This window comes from Dermacentor andersoni, chromosome 8 (assembly GCF_023375885.2).
Source record: "Dermacentor andersoni chromosome 8, qqDerAnde1_hic_scaffold, whole genome shotgun sequence".
NCBI classification, from domain to species: domain Eukaryota; kingdom Metazoa; phylum Arthropoda; class Arachnida; order Ixodida; family Ixodidae; genus Dermacentor; species Dermacentor andersoni.
This window is the reverse complement of record NC_092821.1, coordinates 85711646-85734374: the sequence shown is the minus strand read 5'-3', so window position 1 is coordinate 85734374 and position 22729 is coordinate 85711646. Positions and strand designations below refer to the sequence as shown.

At 42.5% G+C, this 22729-nt stretch overlaps 1 protein-coding gene across 2 annotated transcripts; it reads right to left on the bottom strand.

The window, feature by feature from the left end:
* Positions 1 to 10940: 10940 nt before the first annotated feature.
* On the bottom strand, positions 10941 to 22282 carry LOC140219837 (uncharacterized). Of its 2 annotated transcripts, none has more exons than XM_072289813.1 (5): positions 21842 to 22282; positions 21003 to 21093; positions 16676 to 16861; positions 14699 to 14860; positions 10941 to 11046 (listed from the first exon to the last, which is right to left on the bottom strand). In XM_072289813.1, the coding sequence occupies exons 1-4, from the start codon at positions 22114 to 22116 to the stop codon at positions 14783 to 14785; spliced, it is 630 nt and encodes a 209-aa protein (XP_072145914.1). In that variant the 5' UTR covers positions 22117 to 22282; the 3' UTR covers positions 10941 to 11046; positions 14699 to 14782. The 2 variants fall into 2 exon arrangements, with proteins under 2 accessions (XP_072145914.1, XP_072145915.1); XM_072289814.1 differs by having other exon boundaries at positions 10941 to 11043.
* Positions 22283 to 22729: the final 447 nt, after the last annotated feature.

Below are 22729 nucleotides of genomic sequence, written 5' to 3'. Positions count from 1 at the left end.
GCAGCGTGTTTATTATGAAGTGATTGAGACGAGCCCGGCTACCGCATGACGCGTGACTCAGTTTTCGCACGCAACGGCAACACGGCGCCACTTGATGGCAGCGCGTGTTCCTGAGAAATCGCGAAAGAGCAGTCCCGCTGCAGCACAAGCCTCATTCAGTACTTACTTCGACCGCGGCTTACATTTTTTTTTAAATGATTCATTAATGGCGTAGATAGAGTTATTTGAACAGCCACAAACATTTGAGTCTCCGCGAGAATGGACGCTCTCTCCACTTGCACATCATCCTGGTTAGCGTTTATTGCCTCACGAGCACAGATGGATATGCAAGCCCATCAAATAAAAGGAGCTCGCGCTGGAACCTTGCAGAAAATGGTAGGTAGTTTCGTTTTCATCACGCGCGCCTGCAATACGTGGGAACAAGCAGAGGAAACGGAAGGCTGGCTGACATTCGGTTCGTAAGCTTCATTATTTCTCCATACTTTCAATTGCTTAGTGAATCACCACACAAAAGTGTTAACTGATGAAACCTTGCATAATTCTCGTTATCCCTTGTTGCGGTAAGTGAATTTTCACGAAAACGAATTACCGGCGATTCTGACATCGATTCTCTGGCTGAGAACCCCGCTGTTTTGATAAAAAGGGCACGCGACGCTTCGTTTGAAATTTGAGCTGTTTTCGCGGCACGCAGTGGTGTAAGAGACTGCATACGTGATCGTCAGCCAGCATTCCATACACTGCGTCTGTCTGTTTAGGAAGGCCGAACCTGCAGAGGGGGCTAGATTCTGTTGAACCCGCTGCTATGTGTACCATTGTATTAGGTTCTTGGCCTTCAGGGTATGGATGGATATGAAAGGCCGCATGCCCCTGCTCGCAGAAGCTCTACACCAAGCAAAGCAATCACCAGACCAGCCTATTCTCCAAAATAAATTATGTATTGTCATCGTTAAAAGGTTGCTCCGCATGCAATACCAATGTTATCTCCAACAGATAGTCCATGAAACAGCGTAAAATATTACTAATCCATAATGCGCCAGACTCGGTGCTAAACCAAAACATGCGGCTGAAGAAGTATGTTTGGCTGACACGTTATGGTTCACTGACGATTACACGCTCATCTATGAAACAGCACAGAGCTCAAGGAACCTAAACAAAGCCAGTAGTAAATTAAGCGCTATGTATAGGGGCGGTATTAAAAGAAAAAAAGCTGTGTCTTTCCACTTCAACGGTGGGTACGCAACGTACATGAAGTAGCAAGCTCTCGTCGATAGCCTATTGTGACCATATGACGTGCTCGAACAATAGGATCGCATGAAGCGCTGGGAAAGGGACACCTGTGGCTTTTTACTTGCTTAAAATGTTGAAGATCCGAACAGCCTTAAATACTGCAAGGTGTATCTTTCTCACAAGACACCCTTTCAGCACGTTGCCAAATAATGAGTTTGTAACCAAGAGGTTCTGCGAACGAATGCTCCCATTTTCGCAATTTTCATAGAATCAAGGCTGCAAAAAACGGTGTTTTGGCATCCAATGTAACCTCGATGGCGTAAACTTTCTTAATGTGTATCCTCACCCATTCATCGTACGTGGTGGTTCGAATGATCTAGCAAGCGTAATAGATTGCATACGGTTTGGTGGTCGAGAACAGAGAATATTTCACTTACTGAAATTGCTCGTCGCAAATGTATTCAGAATTCAAATTCATGCAGCTATGGCAAAGAAATTTTTCCCGCCGCCTGAATTTATTTATTTATTTATACCTACTGCAGCCCCTTTATGGGGCTATTGCAGGAGTGGGTTAGACAAAAATAAGTCATACAAGAAAACAAGTAAACAATAACATGTTAAAAATTCACAAGAAATAAGGCAGATGACACTAATGAAACTCAAAATAACTGCAACACTGAGAGTCAGTACAAAAACGAGAATGAGTCAATACAATGTAACAACAAGAAAATACATAAAATCAGGTGTGGTTAACTTTTAACAGGAAATCGTTTATTGGCAGTGACCTAATTGCTCCAGGAATTAAGTTCCAGAATTCAATAGTACGTGGGAAAAAGCTGTATTTAAATTTATTATATCGAGCAAAGTAAAGCTTAATATTAAGGTTATGGTGACTCCTACTTGACCGAGGAATGTCTGAAGGAATATATAGGGGATGTGAGACACGATAAGAAAAATTGACGACGCCATGCAGAAACTTCAATGACTCAATGTGACGGCGTATGGATAAAGGGGTTAGGTTCAAAGAAGATAAGGCACGAGAGGGTGAAAAATAGTGATCATAGCGACGATATATGAACCGAATAGATTTTCGTTGTACGCTCTCAATGGAGTGACTGAATGTGACCTGTGTGCCTGAAAATTTATAGACAGCGAACAAGGAGATCTCACTGCCAGGCATTGCGATTACCTTGAGCCGAGGTCCATTAAAGAAAGTAATTTCACTTGTAGCCACACGTTTGTTTCAGTAGCTTTATTCCGGAACAGAAATACCGCGGATGCTCAGGCTGCTTTCAAGGGCTTTCTCTGAAAAGAAACTAGATTTTCTTTACATATGCAAGCCCAGTAACAACACTTGGGCCAATGTCCGTGTTGGCGTATGTAGGCAATTTTTGCTTCTGGAAGAGGCCGTGGGGTTCTACACGTATTATGAAGAAGTAAAATAGGAGTATTGGATGTTTAATCCAAGCTGAAAACATGGTGTAAAAAGAGCACATGGGAAAGCTATTTCTAGCAAGATTCACTCTAATTGTTACGTTTATTCCCAAGAAAACACGGATGAATTAGTTTTAGAGGACCATTGACGTCGCGGTTTGACGAAAGGATTTTTTTTATGCAAACTCCTAATAAGAGACGAGAAATCGATGGAATCGCAATATACTTCATGCATCCTAGCAACGTTGAAGGTTGCCGGGGCGCACACTCTATACGTACAATTTCATCTATGAGTAGTATGGCGCAAAACAGCACCAGAAGGAAGGAGGAGACAGGATGAAAATTGCGCGTCTTCCGCGACCACCACTCTCTGCTAGCTGGAGAATCTCAAGGATCCTTGAGGCCGTCTCGCAAGGTGGAGCCTTCGATTGCAAGAATTTGATGTGACAATCGTCTATAAGTCTGGCTAGAAACACACGGACGGCGACTGTCTCTCCCGCACCCCCGTCGAACCCGCACCACTATATACTGATGACGACTCTGGTATTGTTTGTACTCTTCCGCCTTTAAACCTAGCTCAACAGCAACGCCAAGATTCCGAGCTCCAGCCCTTGATTGAATACCTTGAAGGAAGCCTCCCACAACCCCCGCGGTAGTTCGCGCGTCACTTTTCTCTTTCTGCATACGCGGCGACGTCCTATACAAGGAGAACTTTCACCCTATGGCAACCGTTTTCCTGCTCGTTGTTCCCGCTCCTCTTCGCGACGACGTTCTACGTGCATGCCACGATGAACCAACGTCCTGGCATCCTGGTTTCAAGCGTGCTCAGGCAAGAATCAAGCAGAAGTACTACTGGCGAAAACTCACATAAACCGTGAAGCAGTACGCCAGAAGTTGTCGAGATTGCCAGCATCGAAAAGCTCCACCACTGAAACCAGCCTGTCTGCTTCAACCTGTACGACCTCTTTGCTCACCTTTTGAACAAGTCGGGCTGGATTTACTCCGCTCATTTCCCAAGTCTTCGGCGGATAACCGCAACTGATTATCGCCACTGATTACCTCACTCGATACTGCGAAACACAAGCCGTTCGGCGAGCTACTGCTTCAGACGTAGCCAACTTCTCTGTCAAAAATATATTCCTTCGAACGACAGAAAGCTGAGCTAGTTGGTAAGAATTCATTATGCAAAAAAGAGGTGAGGCGTGTAGACTTGTATTATTGAGTGTTGTCCACTTCTCTACTCTTGTGTCCTGTCATCACGCCTCCCCTCTTTTTCGCATAATATTCATTCGACGTGCTATTCCCGCTGTCATCATCACAGACAGTGGTACGGCCTTCACCGCCCAATTGGTCCGATATATTCTGCAGCTCAGTGGAACAACGCACCATACGGCAACTGCGTATCACCCGCAGACTAACGGGTTAACTGAGCGTCTCAACAAAACGATTGCGGATATTATTTATGTGTATGTCGCCACGGATCATAAAAATTGGGACGAAGTTCTCCCGCATGTGATATACACGTATAACACTGCGCTTCAAGAAACCGCCGGATTTCCTCCTTTTCATCTGGTCTACGGACGCGACGTCACCATTATGCTCGACGTGATGCGCCTACCAACTTCGTCTCAACCTACCACACCAGATACAGACGCCTTTCTTCAGCGTGCCGAAGCAGCGCGGCAGCTTGTACGGCAACGAATTCTATCACGACAAAGTCAAGATGCTTGTCGATACAACATGAGCCATCGAGACGTCACATACAATCCGGAAGATCTCGTGTGGGTTTGCACCCCTATACGTCAACGAGGCCACTCAGAAAAATTATTGCACGAATACTTCGGACCCTACATAGTTTTGCATCATCTAATTCCTGTCAACTGGAAGTTATTCCAGCCGAAACTTAGCAGTACTCCCGTAGACCGCGTTCCTCTGACATTGTTCACGTTACCAGGATGAAGTCCTACCACTCGCGCTGACTCCCGCCCACAAACTTTCGGGTGCGGCCCCTGCCGTCACGCCCGTTGTCTTTCTCATTTCTTTTCTTTTCTCCTTGTTGCATTTAAGATCTCCCCAACTTTTTTTTTGGGGGGGGGGGGGGGGGGGACGAGGGCTAATTTTTGTCTAGTCGCATGGAGAAGTAGTCTCTCTTCTTTTTGTTCTTTTTTCGGAGGGAGGGTTCATAGCACGCGCTAGTTACGCTAGATGCCGAGGAGGAAGATGTGTGCGTGGTAGCTGCTGCAGAAACGAACAGTAAACGGCCGTTCGCTTGGAGCTGGCTGCTTGCCTTTTCCTCTCGCGACAATATTCAATATTTATTGCATCTTCATGATTGACAGAGGCCTCCTAGTGTGACCTGCTCATGCAGTGAATCGACGTCCCACCGGCACAACCATATTCTAAATACAAATCATCTCGTCTAGCAAGAGACAGTCGTGGCGGCTCGCATGGTGACCTTTGCGGTCGACGTGTGTGACTATAAAATTCTGTTCAGCGCAAGCGCTGCTCTGTCAATTTCCCAACGCTGCATTTCGAACCGCTGTTGCCTCACTGAGAGCCATCTGCATTTCCACGAAAAGATATCTGAGTTCGGTAATGCTTTAGCCTATTGCTTCGCGATATTGCCATTAACCCTGGACTACGTCAATTGTCACTACGTCAACAGCATATTTGTTCCGCCTTCATCACATGCTGATCTTTTTCATGAAGGCAATGCTGTTTTCGAGGAATTGAGAACGTGGAAGGCTTATAACAGCCTAAGTATAAGTATGAAAATAATAAGTAAGGCTGTGATTTTTTATTCTATAGGTAGGCATGTTTCTGTAAAATGTAACGTTCATTCTCACTGCTCAGAAATAGATCCACTTAACTCTGCTCCGATTCTCGGTGGCCATTTTTCAGAATCATTCCAGTGAGATGACCGTTTCAATGCGATATTAACAAAGTTAGGTGCGATAATAAGACTTCTGAATCGAAACACCCCCCTAATTCTTAAGGAGGTAGAACAGTGGATCTATAATGCCTTGTTTGTTTTGTATCTAAACTACACATTTGGTCAGGGAGAATACTAAAGAATGTAACATCTCACTGCTATTGGCAATGCAAAAAAAATTGTGATGATACTTGAGAATGTGCAAATTCTAAATCCGACAGCCCAACTGTTTAGAAAATATAGAATAGTTATAGTACAAGGCACATAGGAGTGCTAATTGTTGCGTGACTATCACCTGACAAGTGATCCCCATAATTATCTCTTCATGGGGTTACTAAATCTCCATCCGACTGAAGTATGCTATCTTCCAAATTATTCCATTAATAGTGGCTAGCAAACGCTTCACAACAAACTTCGGTGTTTGCTGAACGACTACGATAATTAAACGAATAGGTAAATGCGAATATTATGCGACCTGTACGCCTTCTCTATCGACTGAGAGGGACCTGTAGAGTATATTTGGCTTGTGTATAAATACATTTTTTACGTGCCACTATGAAAACGCACACGTTGTAACGAAGAGCTGTGCTAACGTATGATGCTGATATCAACTCAGGCACGTACCCAGGGAAATTAAGCGGCATCCCTCCACCCTCTCCGCGCACGCCCCGCCTTTTCACACACAGTCCTAATGCGCCGACAAATCAATCTATTCGGTGGTCAACATTTTGCTGCTATTTAGAGCGAAAGCTGTATATCATATATCACCGTTACTTCTTCAGGCAGAGATGCTTGTCAGATATGTTTTCAAGCGAAGCATGTTTGCATGAAAAGAAATATTAATTCATATTGCTGAAAAAAACACCCCATATAGGCGTGAATTCACGTAATGTTTCCATTTCTTGTTGGTGCTAAAAATTTCCCTGCAAATAGAAGTAGAGTTATGTCATTCATGCCTTAAGAGATGACAGAGGTTTACGGGGCACACAAGGCAGCAATGCGCATGCATAAAGGCCTGGGTGGCCAATCTGCTGCCCCTTCGCTATTTATTCATACCTCTATCAGCATTTAAGAAATGTACAGCCTGTGGTCAAAGTCAACACAGGCATGCTTGCTCTCTCAGCAATGGCGACGATCAAGGATGACTACCTTGAGACCGTTTGCTGCTGTCAACATCATTTATGCATGCATTCTCTTTTTATTCTTTTCCCTGGATAAAGAAGAAGCTTGCACAGTCAGTGAGCTATAGCAAAGTAATGTTATTTGATTGCGTTGGGCATGGCCCAAATGTCATTCATGTAGTGACAACCTAGCTAGCTAATGCACAGCCACATTAAAAAGTAAGAGAAGTGCATAGGCTAACAAACAGGTGCACAGTACCTGTACTTCATCTCAAAGCAAACCAAGATTATCAAGCGACTATAGAAATCTAGATTAATATGACGCAAGCGTTGAGGCCCCCTAGTACTTGGAGCCTCAGCAATTGCATCCCCTTATTTAAACAGGCCGCCATTGGAATATGAACCTGGCAACGTTTAACGCTAGAACGTTATCTAGTGAGGCGAGTCTAGCAGTGCTATTGGAGGAATTAGAGGGCAGTAAATGGGATATAATAGGGCTCAGTGAAGTTAGGAGGCCAAAAGAAGCATATACAGTGCTAAAAAGCGGGCACGTCCTGTGCTACCGGGGCTTAGCAGAGAGACGAGAACTAGGAGTCGGATTCCTGATTAATAAGAACATAGCTGGTAACATACAGGAATTCTATAGCATTAACGAGAGGGTGGCATGTCTTGTTGTGAAACTTAATAAGAGGTACAAAATGAAGGTTGTACAGGTCTACGCCCCTACATCTAGTCATGATGACCAGGAAGTCGAAAGCTTCCATGAAGACGTGGAATCGGCGATGGGTAAAGTCAAAACAAAATACAGTATACTTATGGGCGATTTCAATGCCAGGGTAGGCAAGAAGCAGGCCGGAGACAAGTCAGTGGGGGAATATGGCATAGGCTCTAGGAATAGCAGAGGAGAGTTATAATAGAGTTTGCAGAACAGAATAATATGCGGATAATGACTACCTTTTTCCGCATGCGGGTTAGCCGAAAGTGGACGTGGAGGAGCCCGAATGGTGAGACTAGAAATGAAATCGACTTCATACTCTACGCGAACCCTGGCATCATACAAGATGTAGACGTGCTCGGCAAGGTGCGCTGCAGCGACCATAGGATGGTAAGAACTCGAATTAGCCTTGACTTGAGGAGGGAACGGAAGAAACTGGTACATAAGAAGCCAATCAATGAGTTAGCGGTAAGAGGGAAACTAGAGGAATTCCGGATCAAGCTACAGAACAGGTATTCGGCTTTAACCCAGGAAGAGGACCATAGTGTAGAAGCAATGAACGACAATATTATGGACATCATTAAGGAGTGCGCAATAGAAGTCGGTGGTAACGCCGTTAAACAGGAAACCAGTAAGCTATCGCAGGAGACGAAAGATCTGATCAAGAAACGCCAATGTATGAAAGCCTCTAATCATACAGATAGAATAGAGCTGGCAGAACTTTCTAAGTTAATCAACAAGCGTAAGACAGCGGACATAAGGAACTATAATATGGATAGAATGGAACAGGCTCTCAGGAACGGAGGAAGCCTAAAAGCAGTGAAGAAGAAACTAGGAATAGGCAAGAATCAGATGTGTGCGTTAAGAGACAAAGCCGGCAATATTGTTACTAATATGGATGAGATAGTTCAAGTGGCTGAAGAGTTTTATAGAGATTTATGCAGTACCAGTAAGACCCACGACGATAAGGTGAGAGAGAATAGGCTAGAGGAACTTGAAATCCCACAAGTAACACCGGAAGAGGTAAAGAATGCCTTGGGAGCTATGCAAAGGGGGAAGGCAGCTGGGCAGGATCTGGTAACAGCACATTTGTTGAAGGATGGTGGGAACACTGTCCTAGAAAGATTGGCCGCCCTATATACACAATGCCTCATGACCTCAAACGTACAGGAATCTTGCAAGAACGCTAACATAATCCTAATCCATAAGAAAGGGGACACCAAGGACTTGAAAAATTATAGACCGATCAGCTTACTGTCCGTTGCCTACAAAGTATTTACTAAGGTAATCGCAAATAGAATCAGGAATACCTTAGACTTCTTTCAACCAAAGGACCAGGCAGGATTCCGTAAAGGCTACTCAACAATAGACCATATTCACACTATCAATCAGGTGATAGAGAAATGTGCGGAATATAACCAACCCTTATATATAGCCTTCATTGATTACGAAAAAGCATTTGATTCAGTCGAAACCTCAGCAGTCATGAAGGCACTACGGAATCAGGGTGTAGATGAGCCATATGTAAAGATACTGGAAGATATCTATAGCGGTTCCACAGCCACCGTAATCCTCCACAAAGAAAGCAACAAAATCCCAATAAAGAAAGGCGTCAGACAGGGAGATACGATATCTCCAATGCTATTCACAGCATGTTTACAGGAGGTATTCAGAGACCTGGAGTGGGAAGAATTGGGGATAAAAGTTGATGGAGAATACCTTAGCAACTTGCGTTTCGCTGATGATATTGCCTTGCTTAGTAACTCAGGAGACCAATTGCAATGCATGCTCACTGACCTGGAGAGGCAAAATGTGCGTCTGAAAATATATCTACAGAAAACTAAAGTAATGTTTAACAGTCCCGGAAGAGAACAGCAGTTTACGATAGGTAGCGAGGCACTGGAAGTGGTAAGGGAATACATCTACTTAGGGCAGGTAGTGACCACGGACCCGGATCATGAGACTGAAATAACCAGAAGAATAAGAATGGGCTGGGATGCGTTTGGCAGGCATTCTCAAATCATGAACAGCAAGTCGCCACTATCCCTCAAGAGGAAAGTGTATAACAGCTGTGTCTTACCAGTACTCACCTACGGGGCAGAAACCTGGAGGCTTACGAAAAGGGTTCTGCTGAAATTGAGGACGACGCAACGAGCTATGGAAAGAAGAATGATAGGTGTAACGTTAAGGGATAAGAAAAGAGCAGATTGGGTGAGGGAACAAACGCGGGTAAATGACATCTTAGTTGAAATCAAGAAAAAGAAATGGGCATGGGCCGGACATGTAATGAGGAGGGAAGATAACCGATGGTCATTAAGGCTTACGGACTGGATTCCAAGGGAAGGGAAGCGTAGTAGGGGGCGGCAGAAAGTTAGGTGGGCGGATGACATTAAGACGTTTGCAGGGACAACATGGCCACAATTAGTACATGACCGGGGTAGCTGGAGAAGTATGGGAGAGGCCTTTGCCCTGCAGTGGGCGCAACTAGGCTGATGATGATGATGATGATTTAAACTTTTTAATAAGCTTTGCAATGATTGCAGGGATCTTGCATGGGAAGTGGTTGACACAGTAAGTCGTTTTATATTTGGCTTTCTGAATCAGTAACAGCCTAAACATGTACACGACAATGAAACGAAATGCTGGCTCATATGGTGCAAAACAGAAATTGCACAAAAATAGTAATTGTCAAATATTGAATAGTGACACGACGACGTGAGGACTTGTAGCAGCAATATTTATTTCCATATATTTAGGTACTACACTGTAAAAAAATTTTCCTTACTTTACAGAAAATTTGCTGGTAATTTGTGACCGAACACTCTTCCGTAAATTAAGAACGGTCATTTCCGTAGAACGGACAACTGTAAAAGAGAGACCGTAATACAAGATACGAGTGCTTCTGTATCTAGAAAACGGAAGACTCTGTATTCTGAATCTGTACTATAACCGTTAAAGTACGGTGCTTCTCGTATTCAGAAAACGGAACACACTGTATGCTGAATTTGTACTATAGCCGTTAAAATACAGGTGCTTGCCGTATTCAGAAAACGAAAGACTCCGTATGCTAAATCTGTACTATATCCGTTAAAGTACAGGTACTTCCCGTATTCCCGAGCATATCCATTGTTCGAAGAATGTGCCATCGGGGACAAAATTGCCCAGGACGTGCGAGAGTCGACCGAATTTTATGGTGCACTATTTGCTGGGATCAGCCGTGCTACCATCTGCGTTCGGAATGTGCATACGTGACCCACTGTTTTCAGCGGTCTTGAACAGAAATGCAATTTGGTCAACGCTCGCACTTCCAGGGTACTTTTGTCCACGATAGTACATCGCCTTTAATGCAAATGTCATGAAGGCAGCTCATAGACAAAGCAGCAGGTCACCATTGAGAAAATTGTCTAGCCAACACACTGACATGGCTGCAGAGATAAAACACTTTGCACTTTGTGATATGAATGCACTGCATAGCATATATACACAAAGGTGCAACATTTCAGTCCTCAAGTTCTTAGATCACAGAAGCAACTTTATTTTCTTCAATCACTCGTCTTGCACTTCTTCCTGGTGAAAGTTGTTCTTGACCCAAAATGCTTGCAAGGATAAACTTGCTGCTGTTAGGAGAAACAAATAGTATTCGTGAATATCCATCCTAAAGAAAGCGGCAAAAAAGTATAATCACAGAACATGACAAAGCAGTAACTTCTGTGTTAGAAAAACATGTAAGTAGACCAACATTGTTGGAACAAGGGATGTTGCTATAGCCAACATTTCGACATAGGTGCTTGTCATTAGGGTAGCAAATGTTTTCCTTGGCTGTGTTGTTTTGGATTGTGCATAGCTCAGTGGCCCCTAGCCTCATTGGGGGAGAAGAAACTGGTGCATATAATAGGTCAAGAGAAGCCAAAGTGTTAAAATAAAGGAAGGAAGGGTGTGCTTAGCAGTGGTGATTGTGATGGAGCGGGTATGACCACTACTGTCAGTTCTTGCAAAGAGTAGGGGTGACCAAAACAGAAAATGATGTACACATGTAAGCAGTCATTAATCCAGTAGACCTAATCTTCCGAGAAGACAAAATAGGTATCAAGATAAACAGTTTGCACTTTTGGAAAAGGAAAACGAAGAATTAAGGAAAATAAATTTGGTATCAAGATGCATCTGGTTAAGATCACTGTAAATGGTAAATGAAGGCACATTACGAATATATATTTTGTTAAAAGCCGATGAAGAAAAGATATATTAACGAAATATTAAAAAATAGGGACATTAAAATTAAACTGGGTATGACCATAAAACAGTAAAGAACAGCCTGTGGAAAAAAATGGGATGGACAATATGATAACCAGGTGCAAGATTGCAAAACGTCGAACGCTGTTTATATTCATGCTGCTGTTGACGGCTTCAAGTTTCTGTCTTCCTGTGGAACCTTTGTCTTACTTGAACAAGGAAATGGGTCATTTTTTAAACAAGTCAGTTGATATGCAGTTCAAAGCTTCATCATTATTATATTGAAAGAAAATATTATGGTCAGTTCCCCTGGGTGTGCTTTCATTCACCAGTTATTTCCACCGGTGTAAGCTCAAAATTTAATGGTCTAAATGGACCTTAGCTCCTCGCAAACCATTAGCTGGTCTTTTTTTCAACACAGATGCCTGCACATTATATGTGTTGGCAGGAGTGCTAGCGAACTACATTAAACTTGTTGCCACAACCAAAGTGAAACTTGGTAAGAGTGATTGAAAAAAAAAAAAAAAACAGCATTCCACAATATTGATTCAAGTCGTCTGGAAAAGTTGCTTAAGTTAATGTACACCCCCCACCCCACCAGACACAATTATACACCACACTCACTCTCATGGTGTCAACCATGCTATTATAGCACTAGGCATCAAGTAGGAGAATTAGAAGATAACAGGGCACAATGCTTTTTGTTAGAACATCAAATGTGCTTTACATAAATGCTACATTCCAACTAACAAAGGAGCAGCCGATAGTGACCAATGCATACGAAAGCTAATGACATTCTGTGCAGCACAATGTTGACGATGAGGTGTTATGCGCACAAGTGCACTCATTCACACAAAATGACATCCTGCAGACAAACCTTGTGCCAACATTACGGTTTGAAAAACACCACAGTGGAAAGCAAAGAGTGCTAAATTTGTTGAAAATTACTAAAAATTATTCGATTATTCATTATCCTTACTGTTCGTTAAAGATTCACAGATTGTTCCCTATGGGTGCTGTAAACTGCTTTTATAGTGGTAGCAACAATGATCTGTGGCACAGACAAGAATAAATGCTCATGAAGTTTATTCAAGAGTATACCCTACAAATTACACCCCATTTTACATTCCAATGTGGTAGAAGAGGAAGACGAAAAAAACTACTTTCTCGTGGAGGATGCATACCCCAGAACAGAAGAAACAAGTGTACCCTAACCATTGCTGCTGCCGATGCCTGTGCACTAGCAGTTGCATATAATATGGCGGTTACAATTGTTTTTCCACAAGCACTGCAAGCTGCTGCCAGTTTACCAGTACAGAGCTGTAATAAATTTAGGGCAAGTTAAAGCTCTCTAATGGATTCATCTGATATGACACAATTGGAATGCAATATTCTGCAAATAAGTGAAGAGCGATGTGCCATCCCATACAATGAAACACCTTTGAAGAATCTGAATCACCACCTGCACTCTTAGGCAGTTACACCCTTTGGAGTGCCCCTTCTGCCACACAACAATAATCATTATCTGCCTTGATGTGTTTCCTTTCTTTAAAACGCCACGCCCGCTACTTTTCTTTCGGGAATGCTATCATGCTGATAACGCGCATGCCGTTCGTTACTGGAAAGTACAGGGCTCGCAGCGTTAAAGAAAGGCAACGCAACAAGGCAGATGACGATTATCGTTGTCTGGCAGAAGGGGCACTCCAAAGGGTGTAACTTTGCCTAAGAGTGTGGGCAGTGATGAGGTAAAAGAGTGTGTTCTGTGTAAAGTAGTGCACCTGTATAACCTAAAGCTGTGGAGAATGCATTTAGTATCAGCTGTGAAGGTTTCTAATTTTAATTGCACACAGTAAAAACCTCCATGCAGTTTTGCAAAATGCAAACCCCCTATTTTTTTGTTGTTCAAAGGCAATGACACGTAGGGCCATAACACGTACATTATGAGTTTTGTTCCCAAACAATCAAAGTGAATAGCACCACCTTAAGTGTTATGTGCCTTCTGTCTCACATTTTCTGTCAAAAATTGGTAGTGTCAAATGCTGCGATCGGCAGAAAAACGGATTTCTGGAGCAATATAAAGTACTAAGTACCGTGATCTCAGTTCTTTCACTGCTGCTTAAGCATTATCGGGTCTTAAAGTAAAAAAACGAGGAATAAATACACGCATATTTTACGTCACAACCCTCATGAGGCATTTAGTAGTCTGGATTATAAAGGATTCCAGATTTACAACGCAGGACAGATTTTATTCCACTGAAAGAATGGCATCATGCCAATGATTCTGCATTTGGTGCTATATTTATTTGTATTTAGTTCCGTTGGAATGTGTGTGTACTGTCAGCGATATTGCTTGACATGTTTTAGATTGACTGTTTTCTAAATTTAGGCAAATTCGTACTCGCAAATAACCTTGTATGACACCAAGAACTTGCTTAGCAGGAGTATTTCTAACATTTGCAAGATATTAGGCTCTTGAATGCATATCTAAGCCTGGGGTGCACGCCGCCCCCTAATCTCATCAGCAAGTTTCTGGAACTCATCTACAAGGTATGTTATGATGAATGTAAAGTTGCTTGAACGGGAGAAATAGGGAATTTAAACAGGTGAATTATGCAGCATAAGAATGATGTCAGCAAGAAGCAAGCATCAAGAAGCACTGTCACTCAATCCGCATAGACTATCAAACGCAAGAATTATTTGGGATGATTTAAAATTCTGGCATTGGAACGAAATGTCTTTTAATCTATATATAAACTGATTATTCACTCTACTACCACTACCTTTACCAGAAACATTCATAATCATTATCCTATCTATGCCACATCATCCTAGCTAATATTCAAGCCTTCATAAGCTGCTTTTTTTACTGCTAATTCTCTGTGGGAAAGAGGTGTCCGTATGAAGACCATATCATATACTTATTACCCGTTTTTTGATAAATGATAAGGGAAAAACTTCACACCAAAAATGCGTTGAGCTTGAGCAAGTTCTACGTTTGAAGCTGTTGATTCTTTTTTCCCTTTGCCATCATTGACCCACCTGGTTAGCTAAGTAGACAGAAAAGCTGCAGGAGAAAGGTAGGGGTGCCAAATTAGACTTGTGCCCCAGGGGACCTTTTCACGGTCACTGGAGGAACTGCCTGTGGCCTCGGCATCTTCCTTGAGGGCCATGGCCATGTCTAAGAAACCTTGTCTCCACAGGCTGCATAAAGAAGGATAATTTTCTGAGCCAAGTCTTTTTCTTAAAAGAACCCATTTAAGGTGTATTCGTGGCTTTGCACCACAAAACTGACACATGACTGGCCACTCAAGACACTTTATGTGTATTCGCAGGCTTATTCCTTGGAAAAACACTTTTATGTAGCACACAATGAGTAACAGTAACAAAAAAGTGTATAAGGAGGCTTTCATATTGCTCTACAACTTTTCATTGACACATTTCATTTAATTATTTGAGATATTTATTAACTAATTAAGAATTATGTAATTAGGCAGAATGCAAAATATAATCAGAGTATCTCCAAGCGACGGCAAACAACATTACCTTCATTTTGTCTAGTTACATCGCATTTACATATTTCTAAATCTTGGTGCACGATAGTTAAGACACCCTGTAGATCAAAAAACAATATTACAATTTTCATAATCATCTCTTGCGTGTTATTGGTGGCTATGGCTGCTTCAAGTTATTCTTTCAGTACGGTACAAGCAGTTTTGAAGTGAAATTGTTTTGCATCGAGGGCGGTAATCTAGAAAATCAAGCAAAAGGTCAAGTTGTGTTCACTATTCAGATGTTTAACTAAGAAGCTGCAGGAAAAGGAAACAGAACACAACACCTAATAAACAATGCAAAATTTGAAAATTTGAACTGAACCACAAACCAGTTTTTGAAAACACAGAAAAAAGCCAGCAGCTTACGTCGAATACACCCTTGCTATGTACTCCAAGTGAAGTTGTTACCGCAATGCTTGGGCACCATACGAACGTAACAGTCAACAACTTTGAGCAGAATATTAACACCACTAAATGAACTGGCCTTTGAAGATTCTTGATCCGAAATCCTCAACGACTTGTTCTGGCGTTTAATCTGTCGAGCTCAATCTGTATTCTCAAAACCTGGCTCTCGACCATAATTTCTCTAAACGCAACATCAGCTTAAATCTCAAGATAGGGTTGACCTGTAAATAAAGTGGATAATGCATGGCAAACATCATGAACACTCATACATGTTAACCAGAGGGTTCACTCATGCAGCCATGAAATTGTGACGCAGACACGATATATTGAAGCTGGTTTTGTGGAGTGTTTCATGCTTCCAAGGCTTCTTCTCCAGTTGTGAAAGCTGTCTCCACTAGCTAAATAAGCGATGAGAATAAAAAAAGAACTTCAACATGCTCACAATACGTTGGCCATTTGCAAGTAAACAGCAGCCTTTTTTGGCGCACAGGTTGCCTGGTGCAAATCTACTATGCCACAGTACTTGCGTTACCCAGTACCAGCCACTTTAAAATGCAATGTGTTCAGAGCCCTTTCCCTCTGTTTTTTGCTTTGGAAACAGTTTACCATGTGTTCAGTAGGCGTCGAGAAAGGGGACAGAAAACACTGTGCACCAGTGATTTTTAATGTTTTGCTGGATGCAGCACACCGCACCGGATGCAGGTGAAGCCAGTGGAAATGCGGTGTCATGCAGGCGCTTGTCCTGGAAGCAGGGCATATGGTGGACTAACTAGTGCGTGCGATCAGATAATATTGCTGCCGAAAAACTTTTCTTTGTGGTTTTTCACATTTTAGGAGGTCTCTACATGTCTGGTAAGCGCTTTTATGACAATCTGAACCCGTATACGATAGTGTTCTCTTACATCAAGTTTTTTCTCATTTACCAGTGTTTCCATTGCACGCCACTTATGTTAGCTACACTGTAGACACTGCAATGGAAAAATTCTGGACACCTCGAAACACTGCTTGGGTAGTTTATGGCACATCAGGCAGGCATGTTAGGGGAAGAAATGCCACACACCCGTGCAAACGAAGTGCTGCCGCAAAGTTGTGAAGCACCAACTTCCGGGACAAGGTTGGCTTCAGTCGAGGGTGCTCGATGTGCTGTCCATGCCCTGTAGTAGAGATCAGTGGTGTGGACCCTTTTATACTGGCTGTCTTTTCTGGTCGGAACCTTGGCAACAGCTTCCACCATACTTTTTTGAACCTGCAACATGTGCAGAGAAAGTCACATCACTGTGCGTTGATTGTATGGCTTTATTGTTCTACACATTCTATCAAATCATTAAAAAATACAGTTCGCACATTTTTACTACTGTATATAGACAGTCTAGTTGCTAGACACGCGAAACATTACCATCCCTCTGACAGAATGCAACAATAGAAGCGTACACTGTAAAGCTACACTAAAATTTAAATTGATGTGACACCGTATGAGCATACAGTATGCTTACTGTATGCTCTAGCCCTGTGTCAAGTAAAAGTTAATCGTCAATCATTTATGGTGTATTTTTACTTATTCTGGGTCATCAAACTGTACAATCAATGTTCCAAGTTTACACATTGTTGGCTTTTGATTGCCTATGTGATCCGTTTCCTACTTACACATGCAGTAATCCCACTGTAATAAGGAAAAAGAGTTAGAAAAAGAAATGCCATGATAATCTTCCACATTTGCTGAGGGCAGGAACAATGGCCAATAGCATGTGGTTGAAGCTACATAAATACTCAGTTTTCACACAGCTTAATTGTTCAGCAAGTAATAAAGAGGTACACTGTGCGCCTCTGCATAACCAATAAAATCTGACTACTTGACACTGTACTAAGGCTGCTGCTTGATAGTGTTCGGCAGTTCGGCTTTGGTTTTCTGATATACAGAACTGTTTAGGTACCAGTAGTTTACTTTGCGATAAAATGGAACTTGGAGCACTGGTCATTTGCACATAAATAATGCGACAGCAAATATAACACAAGGATAGGAATATGGGTCTCTTAGAAAAAGTACATACACATTATGAATATAATGTGATGTGATGCCACAATGAAACAGAAAGCAACGCATAGAAGTGGACGGCACTTCCATGCCACCAAGGTTATTGGACAGACAGTACTTCAGAAGTGCCCGCAACACAGTCAAAGAAGGCAAAGCAGCATTTCTTTGCGTTCAACACAATGCATTGGCGGGCTAGTTGGTGCGAGTCCATAAATACTTTGTTTAGCGCAAAACAATGGACACAAGAAAGACGACCAGCACAAGGCGCTACTCTCAACTGACATCACTTTATTGCGTCACTCCTTTATAGACAGTAGAACCTAGAAGAACATGTGCAGTGAGCACCATGTGCAGGGACCACCAACAACCGATCACAAGAGCGCACTCATGCGACGGGATCCAAAAAACCATATTGAGCACCGCACAAGGTTAAAGAAGGCACACTAATGCACTGTGACCCCAATGACTGTATGAAGAAAGCTTCCGATAACTCTCGGGCGGTGGTATCACAGCACTTTTTCAAAATCATAGTATCACGAAACATGGCTTTGCACTTCCATATTTTACAATGTTGAGCCAAATGGGAACCTGTGCGTGTTGGTATGGATGGCTTATGTTTGCAATGTTTCGTGATACTACGATTTTGAAAAAGAGCCGTGATACCACCGCCAGAGAGTTATCGAAAGCTTTCTTCATACAGTCATTGGGGTCACAGTGCATTAGTGTGCTTTCTTTAACCTTGTACAGTGCTCAATATGGTTTTTTTGGATTCTGTCCTATGAGTGTGCTCTTGTGATCACATGTTGGTGGTTCCTGCACATGGTGTTCACAGCGCATATTCTTCTAGATTCTGCTGTCTACAAAGGAGGGACGCAATAAAGTGATGTCAGTTTAGAGTAGCGCCTTGTTCTGTCGTCTTTCTTGTGTCCATTGTTTTGCGCTAAAAAAGCAATTATGTATTCCTTGTGTGTGTTTGAAGACAGCTCCACACGCAGTAGCGATTCCAGTATTGCTGCCCAGTGGTTTAGCTCGCCGCAGCTTCAAGTGCCACAAAATATAAGGAGAGAAACCTGCATTATAGTTTTGTTGCAAACAAGAATATAACGTGAAGTGCATTCTGAGGCCAGAAACTATAGAAAAAAATTTCATGATGCACCACTGTGCAGGGTTTTATAGCAAAGTCAAATACATTTAGTGTAAATATCATACTCTGATGGTACACAATGGTGGTAATCTGTAATAATATAAAAGGTGCCTTAATGTTACAACAAAAGTTGACATTACTTAATAATAGCCCTGTAAAATTTAGCATGCAGGGGCACCACTTGGTTAAACAATAGTGATGTAATGTCTATGTACACAAGTATTGCCCATGCATTTCTGCCATTGTCCAAATGGCATAAATGAATGGGTAATACTTGTATACATAGATATTACATCTCTATTGTTAAACGAAGTGGGTAAACTATGTCTGCCTCATACAAGATTACAATTAAACCATAAATTATATATAGTCACCCTAACAGTAACACCTCATTTGAGCTTCACAGTAAGTAGACGTCACCTATTCAAAGTTTATATGTTGAATGTAACGAACCCTCATTACAGCAGCGCAGAGCATTCCTCACATTTCCTTACGTACTCAGAATTCAAGCCATCACCGCAACGCATATGCTACATCGTCACACAGTGCAACTCACGCTTACACTACAGAAATAAACCAAACATGTTTAGGCCACTTGTACTGCAGTATGAGCAATAGTGTCGGGATTATGAAATTCCCCACGAAGTCCTCCAGGTTGCCAAGAAACCAGAACGGTTGGCCCCGTGGTACGATTTCACGCAGTTGTGCGACTGGACATTAACACATTTAAGGAAAAGAGACACTCCTCACGACCACATTATACAAGAATTCCGTGCTCTTCAGGACCAATATCAAAATCAGATGCAATTCTACACTGATGGGTCCAAAACAAAACAACAAGTGGGTGTAGGGGCCGTAACAGAAAATTGGGAAAGAAGTATTCGTCTACCAAAACATGCCTCTGTTTTCACTGCTGAAGTTTACGCTTTATGGGTTGTAGTGAAAAAGATTATCACTGTCAAGCACAAAAACACAGTCATTTACACTGATTCCTTAAGTACACTGAAGGCTCTAAACCTAAAATCTGAGCGTAAACCCCTGTTAGGGGACATACTAAACATGGTCGCACTTAACAAATATGGGAGATCAATCCACTTCTGCTGGGTACCAAGTCATGTTGGGATACCGAGTAACGAAGCAGTCGATAGATATGCATCGATGGCAGCGAACAAAGAGATAACAAACACAACACTTCCATACAAAGATAGCATCCGCACAATTAGAAAAGCCTTAACGGCGAAATGGCAACGTGAATGGGACCACTGTGCTGACAACAAACTACATCTCACGAAACCCATAGTTGGCGAGTGGAAGTCATGCTACCATCAGGAGCGGTTCATCAATGTAGTTTTATGCCGACTACGCATTGGGCACACACACCTCACACACAATTACTTACTTACGAAAGAAGACACACCAACATGCGAGAAATGTCAACAGCCACAAACAGTTATGCACATATTACTCACATGTACGCAGACTGAAACACACAGACGAACACTTTTGCACAAATTATATCAACTACACATACCTTTACACCCTGCTCTAATTTTAGGTGATGATCCGCTAGTCCCATTATGTGACATTTGTAAATTTCTAGACGACACTGGATTTTTACATAAAATATAGATTATTAACAAAGCCTTTTCCTTCATTAACTGGATTTTAAAACACCTCATGTTTGGCGCAGCATAGCCTTAGCCGCCTTTGCGCCATTAAACCCCATTTAACTAACTAAGTAAGTAGACGCCTGTTGATGCCAGCCTCCCCCAATGCTAAACTGTGCTGCATGCTTTACAGAGAAATTATAGTGGTATCACTAAACTCTGAAGCTATTCAGGACTGCAGCATTGTAGAAGACATCTACAAATGTCCCATTTCATGTGTAACAGCCTGAATTGCTTCCACATCTTACCAAGTGCAAATTAAAATTACTTCTCCTTGTTTAGCATTTTTGCCTGCTAGACCACAATCCAATGTCATCAATATATTAACATATTACCTCACAGAACCTAATTTGGCTTATAGATTAACGCCTTCGCATACTGCCACAGCTACACTCTGTCATATGCATTGCAATCATGAAGGAGTGCTTGTCCACCAGCACTGCAATGTCACTAACAAAGATCACCTACACAGCTTGATTCAGGTGGCAGGTGGCAGTCATGATTCAGGTGGCAAATAGCTAAGAGAAAAAAAAAATCCACTCACTTTGAGAGCTACAATACTGCGATAACTTGAGAGAGATGGACCCATTGCAGGCAGCAGACCTCTTCTCAGCTCCAGCACAACAGCAACTTGCCTTTCAGTAAAAGAAAGGGATTGATTAGTAATAAGTTACCTTGTTTTTGCTGAGTATCAATACAATCTGACTTTCATGCATATCCACTCTCCGCTTTAGTAATACAACTGAATTATTCGTAAAATAAAAAAGTCAATGATGATACCATTCGCTTCTCTTGTATGTCCAATTTTTTTCGCACTGATACCCCGTTTACTGCTTGCTTACTGACACGAATGCCTTGACTGCCCAGACATCATTCGAAGCAACACGTCTTGCTGCACTGCAAAAAGTTGCACCGAGGAAACACAGCAGAGCAGCCAGAGGAAAGAACTTTTTTTTTCTGGTCACAATTAAAACGTGCACCCAAGCAAGAAAGTAACGATCACAGGTAGTGAGCGACTGCTATTGCCTCGAACGTTTATTTCCGTATTTTAACAGAAGTTCTTGTATCGGATACAGTATGCTCTCAAGCCAATACAAGCGTCAATACAAGTGCGCAACTGAAAGCAGTTTTATTCTACGCTTTTAACGCGAGTGAGCAAAAGGTTAGAAGTACCTCACGGAAATTGCGATCGAGCCGATCGCGCTACGACTGGAATCGATCTGAAAAGATAGGGTGATCCCTTTCCCCATTCATGCGTCAGTTTTGCCCTAAGAAGTTGCATAGTGGTCTTTTGAAACAATATTTCTGTTCGCGACACCGGCTTACCGCACATCACTTTAACACCTACGTTATGCAAACCAAATAAGATTAAAATGGGCTTACCTCATGAGCAAGTTACGAGTGCGCGTAGACTGTTGAACACCCTTGAGGGCAAGCAGGATATATCCGTGTCCAAGCGCATATGTGCACCCAAACACAGGACAACTTCTTCGATGCCGCAGCGTGCAGAGTTTTGTACACGAAGTGAAAGACATCCAGCGCAAATATCTCCGCGCGATGACGGCAAATGACGAGCGCACAAGCGTACAAAACACAGCGACAAATTCGGAACTTTGCCAATTCGAACGTGCCGAGACCCAAGCAGCGTAACCATCCATCGTTTCTGTTCTTCGCTCCCGATGCGTCAGTCTCTCTTCCTTGGAGTCTTGCTTCACTCTTGAGTACAAATCAAGAGATATTTACGGCAAATTAACAACTTTTACAACACGACACGAAAAATTCCGGCTGACTACACATGTGCAGCTCCGTCGGCCACTCCTAACGGACGCGCAGCGCGCGCTGCCCCCTGGTGCCGCACTCTGTGAGCGCGGATAACAGAATCGGTTTCGTTTTCGCATTTGTGCTCTAGTTACTGTATCGTATCAGTTCAACGAGCACAAGCTATCTTGGCACGCTGGAACGACACGTGCCTTTCCTTGCCCTCTATTTCCACTACCCCCTTTCCCTCGCTCTCGTATAAAATGCCCAGCGCAATAAACATAACAGTTCACTGTTGTCTTGAAACGCCTGCTGTTGGTTTCTTCGACCGGGACCCGGTCGATACAGTTACTGAAACTGCAATATAATTGCTTGACAAATAATTGAATTCTAAAAGAGGAGAACACTTTCTCTCCCACAAGTTAGTGAGTTTTATACAAAGGGAGAGAGAATGCAAGAAGCAGAAAGGCAGGGAGGTCAACCAAAGCGTTCGCTACTGGGGATAGCTAACCC